We start from the raw sequence: 17666 nt of genomic DNA, 5'->3' as shown, positions 1-17666 counted from the left end.
TTTTTCATTTTGCAAAATTGAAAAACTCTGTTCATTAAACAACTTCCCATTTCCCCCTGCCCTGAGTCCCTTGCAACAATGATTCTATTTTCTGCTTCTATGAATTTAGCTACTCTTGATATCTCATGTAAGTGGAATCATACATTTGTCTTATTGGGACTGGTTTATTTCACTTCTCTTATAGCATGTTAGAATTTCTTTCCTTTTAAAGGCAGATTAATATTGCGTTATACATATGTGCTACCTAGGAGTGGCACTGTTGGATCATATAATTCTATTTTTAGTGTTTGAAGAACTGCCACATTGTTTTCCATAACCATTGCACCATTTTATATTCCCACCAGTACTATGCAAAGGTTCCAGTTTCTCTACATCTTTACCAACACTTGGTATTTTCTGTTTTTTTGTCTTTATAGTGTCTGCTCTCATGGCTATTTCCCTATTTATAAGTTACTGTTATTACTGAAGTCATCCTCTCCGTGTAGATTAGAACATACACGGGCATTAGGATAGTCCTTAGCATGGCCACTTGACCTACTTTTAGCACAGTAGGATAACTTTTGTCATCTAAAGGGGGCTCTGTTAAGGGTCCTTCATTAAGATATTTGGTTCATTTATGTAATCAAAAGTGCATGAGAAATTTACATTTTAAATTTTATACAATAGTCCTATATAGAAATTCATCTCTTGCAACTCTTACTGAGATGCAAATTATATGACAATCAGGACTCTTAGCTTGACTGATGTGTAGACTCTTGATAAACCTGGTTACCATATCTTTCTTAACAGCTCCCTTACACAAATTAGCAGAAACACGTTAGAAGAGAATGGAAGATAATCTTAGTCATTTTTTAAATCACAGACTTTATTAAGAATCCAAAGAAAATTTACACAATTTTGTATCTTCAAAATTGCATGCAACTATTTCATACCCATGATTAAGACTCATATTAGAGAAGGCCTACTCTATGAAAGAGGGACAATAAGCAGAGAGGAAACAAATAGATTGAGGAAGCTATGGTAGGTGCATACTCTCAGGCTGTGGTAATGTGTATAGGGCTCTCACAGAAAACTCCATGAAATAGTTTGACTATAGAATTTCCTTTATCCATAAGGAAACTAAAGACCATAATTGCTCCTGATTTGCCCTTTAGCACAGAGTACAGAGCTGTGAGAAAATAGACTTTTGTTTTGTTTTGCCTTGTTTTGATTTTTACCCCTAGTCTGTTGTTCTTTTGCTCCCATTCATTGTCTCTCTTAACCATGAATAATACCACAATAATAAGTATTCCTATCATTTAAGATATTGGTTACTTGTAACAGTGCTTCTCTTTGCAGGTTAAAAATCTGTTGAAGCTTTTTAAAAAAAAAAAAAAAAATTATTGGTGCATACAAGAGCTGGGGTATAGGCCAGAGATGCAGAGGGGTGAGAGGATTCACCAGAGACAGAGTGGGGAACAGAACAGACAGATTGACTTAAGTACATTGCTGGGGGAGCAGCGGGCGAATCAGGAGAGGTCTGCTGAGCCATGTGGGTTGCTCTCTGGCCAGCCGGGGATCGAACTCATGCTGCAGAGGCTGCCATTTGCTTCATAGTGTGGTGCTTAACCCCTTGCGCCACCAGGGAGGCCCAAAATCTGTTGAAACTTTAAAAAGATATAATAGCCATTCTTTATAAAAACTCCTACTATACTTGGAATAGAAGGCAACACTAGGAATAGAAGGGTATCAACAAAAATGATAAACTTTGATATCACACTAAATGGTGATACTTTAAATATCTCTGAGATTGGCAAATATTTTTCACACAGCTAATATTTTATTGAAACACAGTTAATTCTAATTATGTTTGAGGTCAATAACCATGGATAAAATAAAGTACCTAAGAATCCTGTATCCTAAATTGCCACAAATTTCTTTGAATTTGCTTACTTGTACTGCATAGTCATTCACATAAATTGTGCCTGTTCATTAGCATTGGCAAGTTTCATCCATATGATTTTGTTTTCTTCACTAAATCTTTACTGTGACTTGATGCTGTGTTTCTTTCCCAGGTTATGTTGTGTGGCATGCAGGAGGTGGACCTGACAGACTGGCAGAGAAATACTGTATATCGACATTATACAAGAAACAGCAAGCAAATCATTTGGTTTTGGCAGGTATTTGCTTTTCCCTTTTTGAAACAGTATTCACAGAAAATATTTTCTAATCAAACAGTGACCTTAAAACAATTCATTGTTAGAGAATGCTTTAGTCTTTCACCTCTAAATCAAAAGTGAATATTAGTAAACAGTGGTGAATACTGAGTATCTTCTCTTGCCCTTTCTCCCACCATCTCCTTCCTTAGGCTTATATTGTAATAAGGCGTACTATCTGTGCATCTCTGGGGTTCCATGCTAATCTCGAGGTACATTTTGTTTGAGAAATTGAAATTTCTAGACCAGGAATATTCTTCACAAACATTCAATTACATGAAACCTATTTGTTGCGACATTACTGGTATAATAATAGACACTTGAAACATCATCCATCAGAAGGGGACTTAGTAAATGTAACCATTCTATAATTATATTCTTCATAGTCTGTTTTATTTAAAAAGTAAATAAACAACAATATGGGAATGTTTCAATACAATACTGAGGGGGAACGGAAAGTGTATGTATTATGATACTGTTTTGTCAAAAGGAAAACTCATGCTGTAGAGTCAGTGCATGCGAATATATGAATCTATCATCTCTGAGAAGCTAGACCTCTGGTAGCATTTATAGAGGAGAGCTGAGCAGTTGGAGGCAAAAGTGGGAAAACTTTTACACTGAACCCTTTTACTACCTTTGAATTCTATACGAGGTACATGTTACCTGTTATCAGAAATCAGTAAGTAAAAAGGTAGGGATAACTGGTGGTGGGAATTTTACAGGGAATACACAATGATATAAAAGATGCAAATAAAAAAACTATAAAGATATTAGTAAATAAAAAGGTAGGGATAAATCTTCTTTTAAGCCTAAAATAGCTGAATTGCATCACATGTAGAATGTATGCAGGTGTCTGAAATCTTCCCTTTTGTTCTCTGTACTAGATTCACTACTCCTCTGTGTTCCAGATTTTCCATGTGGGTTTCTGTCTATATACCTGTGAAGCTTTACTTTAGTATCATGTAAATCCAGTGAAGAGTTGTGTTTCTTGAATTGAGTCAGCTTTAGGGAGAGGTTTATGCCAGAATTGGTAATAAGCTCTGGTAATATTTCTTGTGTCTTGATGAAACGTACCTCAGCATAATTCTACGTGGAAATGCTTTTTGGTCATGATTAGCAGAGTATTTTTGTCTTATCTTTAGCTAGACTTTAGTCCCTATTTTTTATATTTCTGCTCTCAGACTGCTCCCTGTTCCTTGCCATTTACTATAAGACACTCAGACCAATTCAAATCGGTATTTCAGCGTATCACCTATTATGTCCCTCTTTGAAGTGGACCAGTTAGTGAACTAGAAGTTTTTAGAAGAGTGTATACTTTGAGTTTTCAACATAAAGAACACGGAGTTAGGAAAATGATGTCTAGTGAGAGAAAATACAGTCAATCAGTAAGAGTGGTAACTAGAACATGTTCATTGCTTTTTTTTTAGCTTAATGTGGAAAAGGGTAGCGGGCTTAGGTCAGGATAACATCATGTTTTAGAGCTCACCCAGACCTGCCTGAATTCAAATGTTTGTTCTGCTATTTATTAGTTGTTTGAGGAGGACAAATTATTTCACCTTCATAGGCCTCCATTTTCTTATAATCCCTATCTCAGAACAGGTGTGAGGATATGTGAAAAGGATATGACACATGCTTGGCATAGCTGTTACATTGTCATCCAACATCTGTCCTGGTTTTACCTTTTAGAGGTATGACCTTGAACAAGTAGTACACTTTCTAAGCTTTTATTTCCTCTTTGTAAGGCAAGTATAGTAATCGTGGCCAATTTATAGTATAATTGTGAGGATTAAATGAAGATCCAGAGTGTACGTAGAGTGCACTGTGCATTATAGTGCACAGTGCATTTAGAACTGACTTCAATGTTAATTATTAAATTTCTTTATATGTCTTCTATTTCATTATTGAAAATGAGTTTACACTTAATATTAAAATCTGATTTGTTACACAGTTTGTGAAAGAAACAGACAATGAAGTAAGAATGCGGTTATTGCAATTTGTCACTGGAACCTGCCGTTTACCTCTAGGAGGATTTGCTGAGCTCATGGGTAAATGCAATTTCACTGTAGATAATTCTGTGGCAATGACCTTTGGATATACACTAGACTGTGAAACTAAGGATTATTCTCCTATGCTATATATAGATAAAGCTTCTACCAAAAGAAAAATAAATGGTCAATACTAATTTGTAAAAGAAAAATGAATGTATGCTCACATAGCCTGTTGACCATGGCTTTAATCCCTAGTATGACTGACAGGAGCAGGATTCTGTACCTATTCCTCTTTGCACAGATTCTTATTGATGAATCTTTGAAGCAATAAGAAGTTTCTCTGAGTAGAGGCAACTTACATTATTGTTTGTTCTGTATCATTTGTAGGACTATGACATTATTTATTGTCAATATAAAATTTAAAGGAATGTATAAATTTTATATTATTTTCCTGGTTTAGGAAGTAACGGGCCTCAAAAATTCTGCATTGAAAAAGTTGGCAAAGACACCTGGTTACCGAGAAGCCATACATGGTAAGTTCAAGAATCCTAAGTAGGAAGGTAAAAGCCAGAGACTCTTTCATTTAGTAAATAAATGTAAGAACCTGTGTGGCTGCTTATTCATTAAGGTAGCCAGATTTCAATTTTGAGAACAGACTTATTAATACCGCATTCTACAAATACTTTAGATTATCTCATTGGTTAATATTAAATACCTGAGCAATGTATCCACTGATTCAAGAAGTAGCAGACCCACTGTGTATAAAAGATTGAAGGTGCTCCTTGCCTTCTATATCTGTGTGTCATGTTAGGGAAGGGAGCACAAATGACAAATAAGATAAACAATTTCCTAGTATAAATTCTAGGAAATCTTCCCAAGGAAATAAAGCAGTCCTATATTGGAAAAGTGTTGTAGATTGGGTGCCCAGGGAGACTTTGGAAGTTGCCTTTAATAAATAGCCTGCTGTGGGAAAAGCAAGGAAGGGCATTCTTTATATAGAGTTGTTTGCAAAACTGAAGTCACATATCATTTTTCGAGAAATGAGAGATGGCTGGATGAGTGAACTGGGGGAGAGAGGTGTTTAAAAAGAATTTACAAATATAAGCAGTGGCTAAATTATGTACAGCATTACTGGCTATTACAAGGAATTTGGATTTTACTCTAATGGCAATTAGAAGCTTTGAAGAGTTAAATAACAGTTAAACACAGAAAAAAAATCACTGGCAAAAGTGAAAGGCTTGGATACAAGAGTGGATGTAGGGAGATTATACAACTGTTTCAAGCAGTGACACTGGTTTTGGAGGTTTTTTTTTTTTTTTTTTTTTCCCAGAAAGTGAAAATGATTTTCATACCAAGCTACTGTGTGCCTTTTTGTTTTGACATTTGCACTTATGGTGCAGAAACAATGGTGGTAAGACTGCTGGTGCCTTGGTACAAATCGGGGCACTAAACTACCATCTTTTTTGTTTAAAGCAAGAAAGCTAGATTCTTGAACATTGTTCTTTATGTAGCAGTAAAAATAGGACAAAATAGGAAGTCTGCATAAAACACTTCTGCACACTAGGGAGTGGTGGTTGTCTTGAGGAGCTCTTCAGCACTTGAGTTGAAAGCTGAACTATGTTTTGTAGAAGATTATTTTTACTTGGAAGAATGACAGTGTTTATTCAGACTTGAACATTTGACAGACATTTTCTTGAAAAGAAGTGAAGCTTGTCACTTCAAAGAAAAAACTGACAGCATCCATTGGCAGTGATGAAATTTGGTTTCAAGCAAAAATTAGAATTTTGTAAGACTTGTATATACCACTGTGAGCTTGACAGCTTCCCAAGCCTTTTCTGATGAGATTAGTAGTATTATTAGCAAATGTAATTTTTTTCCCCTATTATTAAATGTCAACACTTGGAAATTCTTTATCACTTGATGAGCCAGTATGTCCAAATGACCAATGCGCAATGTTAAAAATCATGCATGAGTAAAAGATCCAAAAAATTTATTATATGTAACTTTGTTGAATTTAGTTTGAGAGAAAAATATTTGCTGTTATATGAAATGATTTGATTACCTCTTTTTAAATTGCATATCAGTGTGGGGATATATTTTTTATATACTTAAGCAAAAACAGTATGGTGCAAGATGAATGCACATAGACATCAGAATCCAGATGCCTTCTATTTAACCAGACATTAAAAAGATTTGCAAATATAGAAACAAGGTCCCTTCATAATGAATTAGTTATAGATCTCTCCGTTTAAAAATTTAGTAAAGTTCAGTGAAGTTCACATAACAAAAGTTCTTTGAAGAAATTCTCTATTTTTAACTGAAAAGGGGCCTATGACCAAAAAAATTTAACACTGCTTATATTGGTGAATCTGATTGGAGAAATGGTTGTAACTGAAGAATTTATATCCAAATGAGCTAATTCTTTTTAAGAAAGGTGAAAAGAACAGGGATTCTGAGTATAAGTTAAGGAATTGCCTTTGCTAAAAATATATTCTTTGTTACAAAATAGCTATTGATTTTAGGTTTTTGGGAAAGGAAAAGATTATTACCTGTTGGTGTTTATTTTCTCATAAAGTATAAGGTGAGGACCAACAGTGAGGTGTTTAAAAGTAAAGAAAAACTGCAGGAGGATATGAGAGTTGTCAGAAAGTAGGCAGGTATTTAATAGAGAAATAGGGCTAAGAATCTGAGAAATATTGGACTGCCACCAACACACCTAGTTATGATTCCCCCTCCAGCAATTAGTTACCAGCTGCTAAGGTACAAGAAACGAGAAAGAGAATTTAATTCATTAGCAATTTCTAAAGGAGGAGAGTGAGATTTAAAAATATTTGCAGTGTAGTGATTATAATGTTGAACAGTCTCTAGAATAGTTATAATAATGGGTTGTGTATTATGTTGAAAGTGAGAACAGGGAGATCAAGAAGATATGAGAGGATGGTGAAAAAATAATGAGTTAATAGGTTGTATTTTAATTGAAAGACAGAAGATCAAAGAATGTAGTTTTTTAATTAGAAATTTCCTTTACTGGTGATGACGAGGGTTGAAGAGAGAACCTAAGTCAGTCACTGAAGTAGAGGAACAAGATAAGGGGAATAACTGGGAGGCAATGCATGTATCCACAGGAATGAGAGGACTTTGAATTGGTGGCAAAGTCTCAGTGAATGAAGGAGCGTGACTGAGAGAGCAAGAGCAGTAAGTTTAAGAGCAAGGTTGCAAAGCTAGATGTGTGTGTGTCACAGTAGTAATGTTCTTTTGATTACAGGAGAAATGGTATGTTTCATACTGGATGGATCTCATTTAAGGCAAGAGAGGAATTATTAAGACTACATATCTTATTCAAATCATAGAAATTCAGAAGAATAGAGTGGAAGGATCTGAGATATAGAAGACTGGGTGAGATTTAATTCAGATCAATATAGGGGATGAGAATTTAGATGAAACTAGATCCAGAAAGACTAAAAATGACTAAGCGATTGTGATAATTCTCAGATTGAGCCCCACTGTTACCATCTCCAGTACTTTGCTTAGCGAGGCGATAGCTTTCAGGCTCTATATAATGGTACAGGAAGCCAGCAGAGTGCTGTTCCCTCAGAGTGTGGGAAATGTACTGGGCAGTGTCGTCTTCCCTTTTTATAAAGAAAGTAGAAATAGCAAATTTGACTGAAAACTGGAACTGAAAAATCACGGCAGGCTAACCTATAACTTGAAATAGTATTCTTATATTCACATAAGTACCCAGTAAAAAAAAGGAATTGATTTTAATGTCTCTGTCCTTTTGTAAACCCTCATATAACATAATGACTAATACCTTAAAACAGATCCATGTTTCAATGTTTCAAGTAATGACTTCTGTAGTTAGTCAACATTTACTAAATGTCTCCTCTTACGTGGAATAGATCAGTGCGATGAGAGAATACAGATTAGATGTTAGGAATCAGTCATGATACAGAGTACAGTAAATGTTAATTTTAAGAGTGGAAATTGGAAGTTGTTGATTGGAAGTTGTTTTTTTATTTTTTAATATTAAATTTTTATTGAGGTATCCTTGGACTACAACAGTGTATATTGTAGGGTTATAGATTCAGTATATTTCATGGGGCTCCCTCCTCTCCTCCCTTTGGTCTCTACACCCTATTCATTGTTTACATCTAAGGCAAGTTCTTGTTTGCCTATTTCAAGTTAGGGCATTTGAAAGTGGTGTCTCAGATTCATTAAAAATACTTTATGGGGTGTAGTGATTGTATTTCACAAACTAGGCCTACATCAAGTATTTAGCAGGTGTTATGCATCCGGTTTTGTGATTTCCATCCTGAAATAGTCTGAAAATAGAAGCAAAATGCGTGAGTGAAATGCGTTAATGGGTCCATTTAGCTGATTAGGTATAGGTGGGCTTAAAGACCTTGTTTTCAGGGCTTCCCCATCCTATTGCATCAGTTTCAAGATCCTTAATAGGTACTCTGAAACAGTCTAGGTTGGGGGCCTCCCCTGTGGCGTAGTGGGCCAAGGCTCAGTGCGGCTCAGTGCCATTAATGTCAACGGCTTGAGTTCGAACCCCAGCCAGGGAGCCAGACCCAGTGCATAGCGCAGCAGACAAGTAGTGTATCCTCTGCTGCCTGGTGTGGTATCTTCGATAGGGATTCCATGATGGGGGAAGGGGAGTGTATTAGAAAAACTTTCCTCGGAACTCATCAACAGATGGCACCCTGAAGGACTATCTAGAGGTGGATTGTGGGATCCATTATCTGCTCACTTGAACCCTTCATAGAATGCAAATAGGAGATCTAAGAACAGCATTTTAGTTGACTGCTTTGTTTCAAAAGACTCTTGATTATCATACATACAGAAAAGTGGAGGGCAAGTGCAGATGGGAATCTAGTTAATCTATATAAATCTTCCATATGACAAAATAAAGGTACAGGAATATTTTGACTTGTCAGAGATGTTTCACTAGACACTAAAAGTAATCAAAACCCTAGATCCTCAGTCCTAGTGTAGCTACTCAGTGCTATTCAAACTTTATAAACTGAATAACAATACCTTGATACTCTAGGTGACTTCATATAACTTCAATTTAAATAATTTCAATATATCACCAGTTATTCCTGGCAGGCCTGAAAACTTACTTTACATAAGGTTATATATACGGTGAGATTATTTAAAATTAAAAGATAAGTATGTATTTATTCACTCTCCATACCTGAATGCAAGGTTTATGAGAACAGGAAACATTCTATCACCAGCTTTCTGGCATGATTCCTAATATTTAACACATTGTTAGTAACTGACAAATGACAGAATTGTATTCTTTGAAGAGAAGTTAGGGAGCCTAATGACATAATTTAACAGGAATAGCATAAAGGAGAGAATGGTTTTTTTAAAAGAAAATTAAAGGCTTTTATCCATATTGTTACTTTGTAATACCAGAATATCTAGTAGATCATTAGAATATTGCTGGCAACATTTTTACATCTTGACTTTTAACTGTGATTTGAAAAATACTGTATTAGAAATCTTTCCAAAATTTGTTTTATTGAAAACACGTGTTTTTGTTTCTGTTCAGTTTTAATCGCTTGGATCTACCACCTTATAAGAGTTACGAACAACTGAAGGAAAAACTTCTTTTTGCAATAGAAGAGACAGAGGGATTTGGACAAGAATGAATGTGGCTTCTTGTCTTGGATGAGGAGCTCTTGCATTTAAATACCCCAGCAAAGAAAAATTGCACAGATAGTGTATATAAGCTGTTCATTCTGTACAGTGAATTTTCTGAACCTCTCGAAGTATAAATGTTTTCCGCTCTTCCACAGAAATATGCAAAACATTCATCTTTTTCTATTTTATTTATTGTTCCCTTGAAGTGACTGAGAGGAAAAAGATCATCCTTAATTCTGAAGTAAGCAAGAGACTTTAAAATAAGTATATATCTATATAAGCATATATGATAGAGGCTCTAGTTTTATAGAGCTCCAAGTGTATTAAACATGACAGCCGTTCAAAAATATCTGGATTTGCTTTACCTTGTTTCTGTTTTCCGAGGAGAAAAGTGCAAATGCTCTATGTTCTCCTCCCTTTGTAACATCTGAGGGTGTTTAGTTGCATGGCTATTCAGGAAGGTATTAAGGGCTTAGGCCAGATCTCACTTTTAGTATGTTTAAAAAATGCTGCTGGCTTTTCTGATAACAGGTGCTTTCATGAACCTGTCAATTTGTTTTAAATAAATAGTTGAAATTTTTCCCTCTCTGCTACACCACTAATACAGTCAAACGAAAGAATGAAACCATACCTTACGTGAAAGTCCATTACTAGGTCTATTTAATTTGTTCTAGAGATTGGAAAGAATTCATTGAACAGCATAGAGGTTTGTTTACATGTTACTTTGGGATGCTAGGTATTTGTGGAATTGAAAAGAATCAGGTACTTCTGTTTTTAAATCTGATGTTTAAAATTAATTCATAATAAATTGATACAATTTGATACTTAGGAACAAAAGGTAATGTGAACTTTTCTGCTTTTGTGTTCAAAGTTTCAGTATTATGAAATCCCATGAAGAGTTGTTTGAATACTCAACTGAGTCTGATTTTCAAATATTTTCATTAGTCTAAAATTCATAGAAATTCTATGTATCTGAATTAAATAAGCATATAAAAATCTTTTGGTCCCTTCCCCCTCTTTATATAGTCATTTTTGTCCTAATATTTTATTTTTAATTATCAAGCGCATTTGCTGAACTACAAAGATGTATGCAACAAATTAAAATCTGATGCAACATTAATGATCTTTAGCATACTGGGCTTCCTTACTAATAGAAAAAAGTTAAATTTGCATTACTTCAATATGAATTGTAAATTTGATTAACTTAAATTTTTTTATAGCTATGGAATTGATAACTTAGAAGGTTATGTGTAATGTATTCACTGCTTATTAGTACATGCAGAAAGTACTGGTATACAACTTCCCTAAGCATTAGTTTTTGATTAGTTTTTATTTAAAATCCATAGTAAGATTAAATAGCAGTGATCTACTTGGTTGAATATATTCCTTCCCAAATCCTAGTTTTAACACTGGTTATTTTTAAGCCTATTAAATAACAAATCTCTAATAGATATACTTAAATTTTACCATAAAGTGTTATATATCACTATCACTCAGTGAAAGTGAGCCTACCAATTAACAAGTTGACTTAAGATAAACTTTCAGGGTGCCTCTCTCAATGTAAGTAAGAAACTGCCAAACAGCAGGTGAAGTTATATAGAATCACCAGAGACCAAACTGGAGAAGGATCATTTGCGAAACTTAACAGGGCTGTTTACCTTTCAGATCCAATTGTAGAAATCCAGACCTAATAGGTAGGGTTGATATCTTGATTTATATACTCCATGGCAGAAATCTGGAAATTGGGCCAACCTTTCCTCCCTTCACATTCCTGTTATGTGGTGGGTTAGTCACAGAGAAATATGGGAGTACAGCCACCCATAGTCCACATGTGTAATATACATACAACACAAATACTCAACATCTGTTCACACATAGAGTCAATCTTGGGGAGATATTACATGTAGGAGACAGGAGCCATTCCTTAAGTAAAGGGGAGGTGGAAGGCTGATTTAACAGTTCTACAAGGGATCCAATGACTATACTCTCAGTTGTTTATCCCAGAGAAATGAAAATTTATGTGAATAAAAATTGTACTTAGTGTTCATAGCAGCCAAAAATGGGGAAGAGCCTAAATACCCTTTAAATAAACTGGCACATCCACACAGTGAATTACAATCAACAGGAACAAAAATAAAACCACACTATTGAATTTAGATGGAACTCAAAGCAAGTCTGCTGAACGGGGGAAAAAAAAAGCCAATCTCAAAAGGTCACATACTGTATGATTCTACTAATGTAACATTTTAAATGACAAAATGCTAAACACTAGAATAGTGGTTGTCAGAGTTGGGGGAGGTGGATGGATGTGACTATAAAGGGAGTTTTCTGATGAAGAAATGCTTCTCTTGACTATTGTAGCAGTTAAAAATATCTACACATACAAAATTGCATAGAACCCCTCCTCCCAACACACACACATGAGTATTTAAAAGTGGTAAAATGTAAATTATACCAATTTCCTGGTTTTGAAACTGTAGTATAACAAAGGATCTATTTTTTTGTAACTTCCTGTGAATTTATAATTATTTCAACAGAATTTTTTTTAATTCTATATAAACTATCAAGATAGATCCTTTTAGCAAAGGATTTATTACTGGAAAATGCCAACTTTCACAAAACAACTTAGCATTGGATAGTCTTAAACTAATACAGCTATCTCACCGCTCATTTGATTCCTGGTATTGCTGGTAACTCAAAACTCACCCAAAGATCAGAAAAGAAAATCAATTTAAAGAGAAAAATAGGGGGTGGGGGGAACTAAGGTGAAATGCTCAAAGTAAAGAAAACAGTAAAATTCTGTAACATGGTAACATGAGACATAAATAAATGCAAATGTGAAAGTGCCCAAATAAATTCAAAAGCTCACAACTGGACAAATAACATGAAGATGTAAAATCCAACATGCATTTCATTTCCTGAAATTAGGGGGGAAATGAAAAACTAACCTCAGAAATGACCACAATTATCTAAGAAAACAATCAAAAATAAAGGACAAAGAAGACAGAAATGAAGAGGCAAGAAATGAAACCGAAAGAGGTAAGTATTCAGAAAATGGTCAAAGTTAGGCAAAGCAAATCTAATAAACATATAATTAGCTGGAATTCCTGAAAATAAGGTGGACCAGTGGTTCTCAAAATGTAATCAATTTGGAATGAGGGGCAATCTGTGAGACAACTAGCCTCTTCAAAAAGTCAATACTATGAGGGAAAAAAAGATGGGAGAATTTAAGAGGTAATAAGAATGGCAGAAAATGAAATGTGTGATTACCAGATTGGATCCTGTTTTTTAAAAAATGTAAACCATTTTGGGACATCTGAGGAAATCTGAACATGGGTGGATATTACCAGATGATGTTAGCGAATGAATGTTGTGATAAAAGACTGGGTTTGCTGAGGATATCCTTATTCTGAGATGATATAACCTGAAGTATTTGGGTGATGAAATACATTGTCTGCAATTAACTTCAAAGGTATAACAATACATATAAATATTTAGATATCTGAACGTAAGTAAAATATAGCAAAATATGAACTGTTATTGAATCAGAGATGAATACAGCTTTTTTGAAAATATACTTGATAAAACACAAAAAGCACATACCCAGAGTTCACTAACATTACAACTTAATAGCACACCTACATGTACATATATTTAAGTGGCCTTCAAGATATTTTTTAGAAAATTTGAGATTTTACAGTGGAAGCACACCAGCCTCAAAACATTGCATTGCCTGTTTTAAAATTGTATTCATTTCCATTTTACTCTTGAATTCTGTGTTCCTTTCCTCCACTTAGGGAACAGTATTTGTGCTTTGTTTAATGATCAATTCATTTGTGAAACTCACATTTAAAGAAGGAAACCACCTCATTTTCAGTTTTTCCTTGACTTTAGTTCTTTGCTTATGCAGACTGTTCTAAGATACGTCATTTAACCATTTAACTCAACATCCTAACCTCCTTACTTTTATTGTACCTTCTCTGCAAGGGCTCAACTTTGAATGTAACCAACTTGAAAATATACTTCCCCACATGTGACGACCTCTTCCACAAAGCTTTCATTTCTTGATCTCTTCCCATCCCGATGTGATTAAATCCTTAGAAATCTCCCACCACTTTGTGTTACTGGCTTAACCAGTAGCACAGTAATTTCTGGCTCTGAACCATATTTATAGCAATTACTTGCCTTATTTGTGAAGAAATCTAGAATTCTATGTATCTGTTAAATGGTCACAATAGTGAAAGAACTAAGGAAAAAGTCATAGAGCAGTTACAGTTTAATGTATTACCTTTATAATCTGATGAAAAGGCAATATTAGATATTTCATGTGCTTTCTTTGCAAAATTTTCAATTCTTGTCACCGAAACTTGTAAGCAACTGAGCAGCTTCTGTCTGTATCTATAATAGAAAAATACATATTATAAATAGTATAGTGCAGACATCAACCTCTAAAATTAAAATTCATAAAGTGAACTGTGGCTTCCAAAAACCAAAATAGCACATTGTCAAGATAAAATTTTTAAATAGTGACTGTGGATGAGACTTATAGTACCTACTGTTGATAGTAACTAAACATTTGCCATAAATTTAAATGTTAATGTCAATGAGTTTATGATAGAAAGGAACACTATTTTCAATAATACATGCATTTAGACTATTATGTTTTAAAAGATCTTAATTCACCTTTATTTAACTACCTCAACAGAAACCTTATCTTGCCTTAAACACTTTTTCGGAGGGGCATCCCTGGTAGCTTAAGGGTTAAATCACTATGGCCCGAGTTCAATCCCCAGCTAGAGAGTTAACCCACACATGGTGCAGCAGACCTCTCCTATCATACCCTCTACTCCCCTTAGCAGTACATGTCAGTAAATTCACCTGCTCTGCTCCCCACTCTGTCTCTGGTGAATCCTCTCATCCCTCCCCTCCACCCCTGCACCTCTTAACCAACACCACAGTTCTAGGCAAAAAAACAAAAAACAAAACAAAAAAAACACCAAAACCAACTTTTTTGGAGCTGCAATACCTGTTTATCTTCCTCTGTGTGAGCTGGATAGTCCTTAGCCTTCAGTAGCCAGAAAGCAGCGAGCTTTTTGTTGTGTAGCTTCAAATAGGTCTTTCCTAAAAGAAGCAAGTTCTTGCTGTAGAAGTTTGGATCCACTGTACGTAAGAAAAAAATGTATCAGATGAATTAGTATTGTTCTTATTTTTAAAGGCTTAATTTTTTTTAGTCTAAATTCTAGTAGTAATTTTGTAGTTAATAAATGATTAGGCTAATTGGAATTCTCTTCTGTTCCACTATATCTCAAAAAAGTTAAAATAACCATTTATTCACTAGGCACTATAGTTCTCATTTTTATACCTTCATTTAACAGAAGAGAAACTGAGGTTCCTGGTAAAATATAAGCTCCTTATCGACAGGGATTTTTTTACTCTCTTCTGTTCCCTACTGTATCTAAAAGTGCCTAGAACATAACACTCAATATACATTTGCTGCATAACTGAATGAAATAATATACATATATCTATATAAATGTGATCAATACTTACTGATATGTGGGATCTACTTAAGCATAAATGAAATACAGTCTCTGCCCTTTGGGAATTTATAATAACAAGAAACAAATATGAGCACAGCTAAGTGTAACATAAGATGGAAGAACAGCATGCTAAGAACAACAAACTTTAAAGCACAATGAGAAGTCAAAAGCAACTAAATCAAAGTGGTTATGCTTGGGCTGACTTGGAGGCTGAAAAGGATTATAATATAAAAGTGGATAACAAGCTTGGCTGAAGGGAAAATGTGAACAAAAAGCCAATGGATGAGATGGGACTGTCTCGCTAACTTCATTACCTCTATAATGTCCTCCCTTTGACCTGGGACCCTGTATATTCAAAGCATATTTTTATGCTGCCACAGTTTATGAATAATTCAATCTGTTTGCTGCTTAACCACAAATTACCTTTTTAATTTGAACAAATTAGTGAGATGCCATGTTGATGTGTTTAAGGTTTCCTTGGAGTTAAGTATATTCACTCATTCATAGTCATTCACTGAGTATTCACCAAGTATTATGTCCAGCAATGAGGATGCAACCATACAAAAAAGACCAAGTTCCTATCTTATCTGAATTTAGTCTTAGACCTTGAAACAGATATATTTATACTGTGGGAAAAGTAAAAGTCACTAAATACTTAGGAGGAGCTTCTAAACCAAGTATGGGTCATAAAAACTGCCTAGAGGAAGTGACCTTTAAGGTACCATCTGGAGAACTGAAGTCACAGAATTATTTCAGCTCCACAAAGCTATGACCGTGTTTTTCTCAACACTTCTAACCCTAAGTCTCTAAGGCTTTATTATTACACCATGAGATAAGGCTGTATAATTACACAATGTGAGAAATTTTTACTCCTATATTTTCATGATACGAAAATTACCATCATATGAGGGTATCAATGAAAAGCAATGACATTAAATCAGAATGAATGTCTTAAAGAGATAGTGATATTCAGACAGTTTAGAAAGCTGTCTTTAAAAGATGCTTTGCTATCATGAAAATGTTTGAATAAATCCATAGTGAGTAGGTTTTCAAATGTAATAAACATTGTCATTAACTTTCTTCTAACTTAAGTTTTATAGAAATGCTTGCAGTCCTTTTTTGGGTTGTATATTTGGTAACATGGTTGTGTCTCTTTTCTAGTTTGTACTGTTAATATTAAACTAATAAACAGGATAAGGTAGTGACTGATCTGTAGGTGGTTTCTTCAAAGCAAGAATGAATGAAACATCTTCACAAGAGACATTACCTGCAACAGAACAAAAACTGGCCTGGTTTAAAAACTGAGCTTTCATTTAATGCCTTTAATTAGCTGTGTCATAAAACAGCTAGTCTGTCAAGGTCTCCTCTCCAAAGGAAGTTGAGTTACATCAAGTGAAGGACCATTCCAGAACTACAAATCTATATTCAGCAGGGCCCATTTTCTTCCCTTACTGAATACTTCTAAAAAATTTTCATTGTCTAGTGCAAAATGAAGTATATGAGAGTAACTAACATTTTTACTTTAAAATTGCTGTTATATAAAGAGAGCACTCATACAAATTACATACATTCAGTATATAAAAAGAAAAGTTACCTTCTTCTGCCATCTGAAAGTAGCCTAAGGCCTGTTAAGAAACACAAAGAGCCCACGAAATGTAAAAGTTTAAGACAACTGATATTAAAAAAGCATTTTCTCAATTCCTATATTAAGTCAAGAAGTAAATGAAAACATCCTTAACCAGTGAATTTTTTAACAATAACAGTTACCATAGGTAAATTGAATGCAGCATTATTAAATCTGCAGAGAACAGGATTACAGTATGTGTATTACTTTAGGTAGTAACTTGGTTGCTGTTTAGGACTTGTATTAAATTAGCATGCGCAAAGAAGAAATAAAGATGATCATGTGCAACTCAGTAAAAAGTAAAATATAGTAAAAAGTAAATATAATCAAAAACTGAATGGTAAATAATGTGTCAACGAATTTTTGAAATTCCTTTATTATTAAAATCCCCATATAAACTATTTTTGTGAGTTTGAGCTCTGCTAATTCCTTTTGGTCCCATGTAGATTTTTTATAATGCATTAACTGACAATTGATTTCTCAGAAACATTATTTGTTAGTACTATGTATCTTTTCTCCTTAGAATGCATTCTTTTTAATAACATTTCCACCCATATCTGTTCGAATTACACAACTAAATATTTTTACTTTAAATTCTACACTACTGCTTCCCAGAAAAAAAAAAAAAGCTCATTATAATGCAAGTATTGAGAAAGCTTTTTCA

At 34.4% G+C, this 17666-nt stretch overlaps 2 protein-coding genes across 6 annotated transcripts in view; one reads left to right on the top strand and one right to left on the bottom strand.

Moving 5' to 3' along the window:
- The window catches only part of WWP1 (WW domain containing E3 ubiquitin protein ligase 1), an 85845-nt gene extending 75427 nt beyond the window's left edge, over positions 1-10418 (top strand). For all 3 annotated transcript variants that reach the window (XM_037504428.2, XM_037504423.2, XM_037504435.2), the window contains 4 exons: positions 2055-2159; positions 4144-4240; positions 4644-4716; positions 9747-10418. In XM_037504428.2, the coding sequence (XP_037360325.1) occupies positions 2055-2159; positions 4144-4240; positions 4644-4716; positions 9747-9846 (375 nt within the window). In that variant the 3' untranslated portion in view covers positions 9847-10418. The remainder of the gene's footprint in view (positions 1-2054; positions 2160-4143; positions 4241-4643; positions 4717-9746) is intronic.
- Positions 10419-14140: 3722 nt separating this feature from the next.
- RMDN1 (regulator of microtubule dynamics 1) overlaps positions 14141-17666 on the bottom strand; it is a 28704-nt gene continuing 25178 nt past the window's right edge. For all 3 annotated transcript variants that reach the window (XM_037504443.1, XM_054692126.1, XM_037504450.1), the window contains exons 8-10: positions 16973-17003; positions 14865-14998; positions 14141-14236 (exon numbers count right to left, since the gene is read on the bottom strand). In XM_037504443.1, the coding sequence (XP_037360340.1) occupies positions 14186-14236; positions 14865-14998; positions 16973-17003 (216 nt within the window). In that variant the 3' untranslated portion in view covers positions 14141-14185. The remainder of the gene's footprint in view (positions 14237-14864; positions 14999-16972; positions 17004-17666) is intronic.

The sequence above is a fragment of the Talpa occidentalis genome, unplaced genomic scaffold, assembly GCF_014898055.3.
Source record: "Talpa occidentalis isolate TD23 unplaced genomic scaffold, MPIMG_talOcc4v2.1, whole genome shotgun sequence".
Lineage (NCBI taxonomy): Eukaryota > Metazoa > Chordata > Mammalia > Eulipotyphla > Talpidae > Talpa > Talpa occidentalis.
This window is presented reverse-complemented; position numbering and strand designations above follow the sequence as displayed.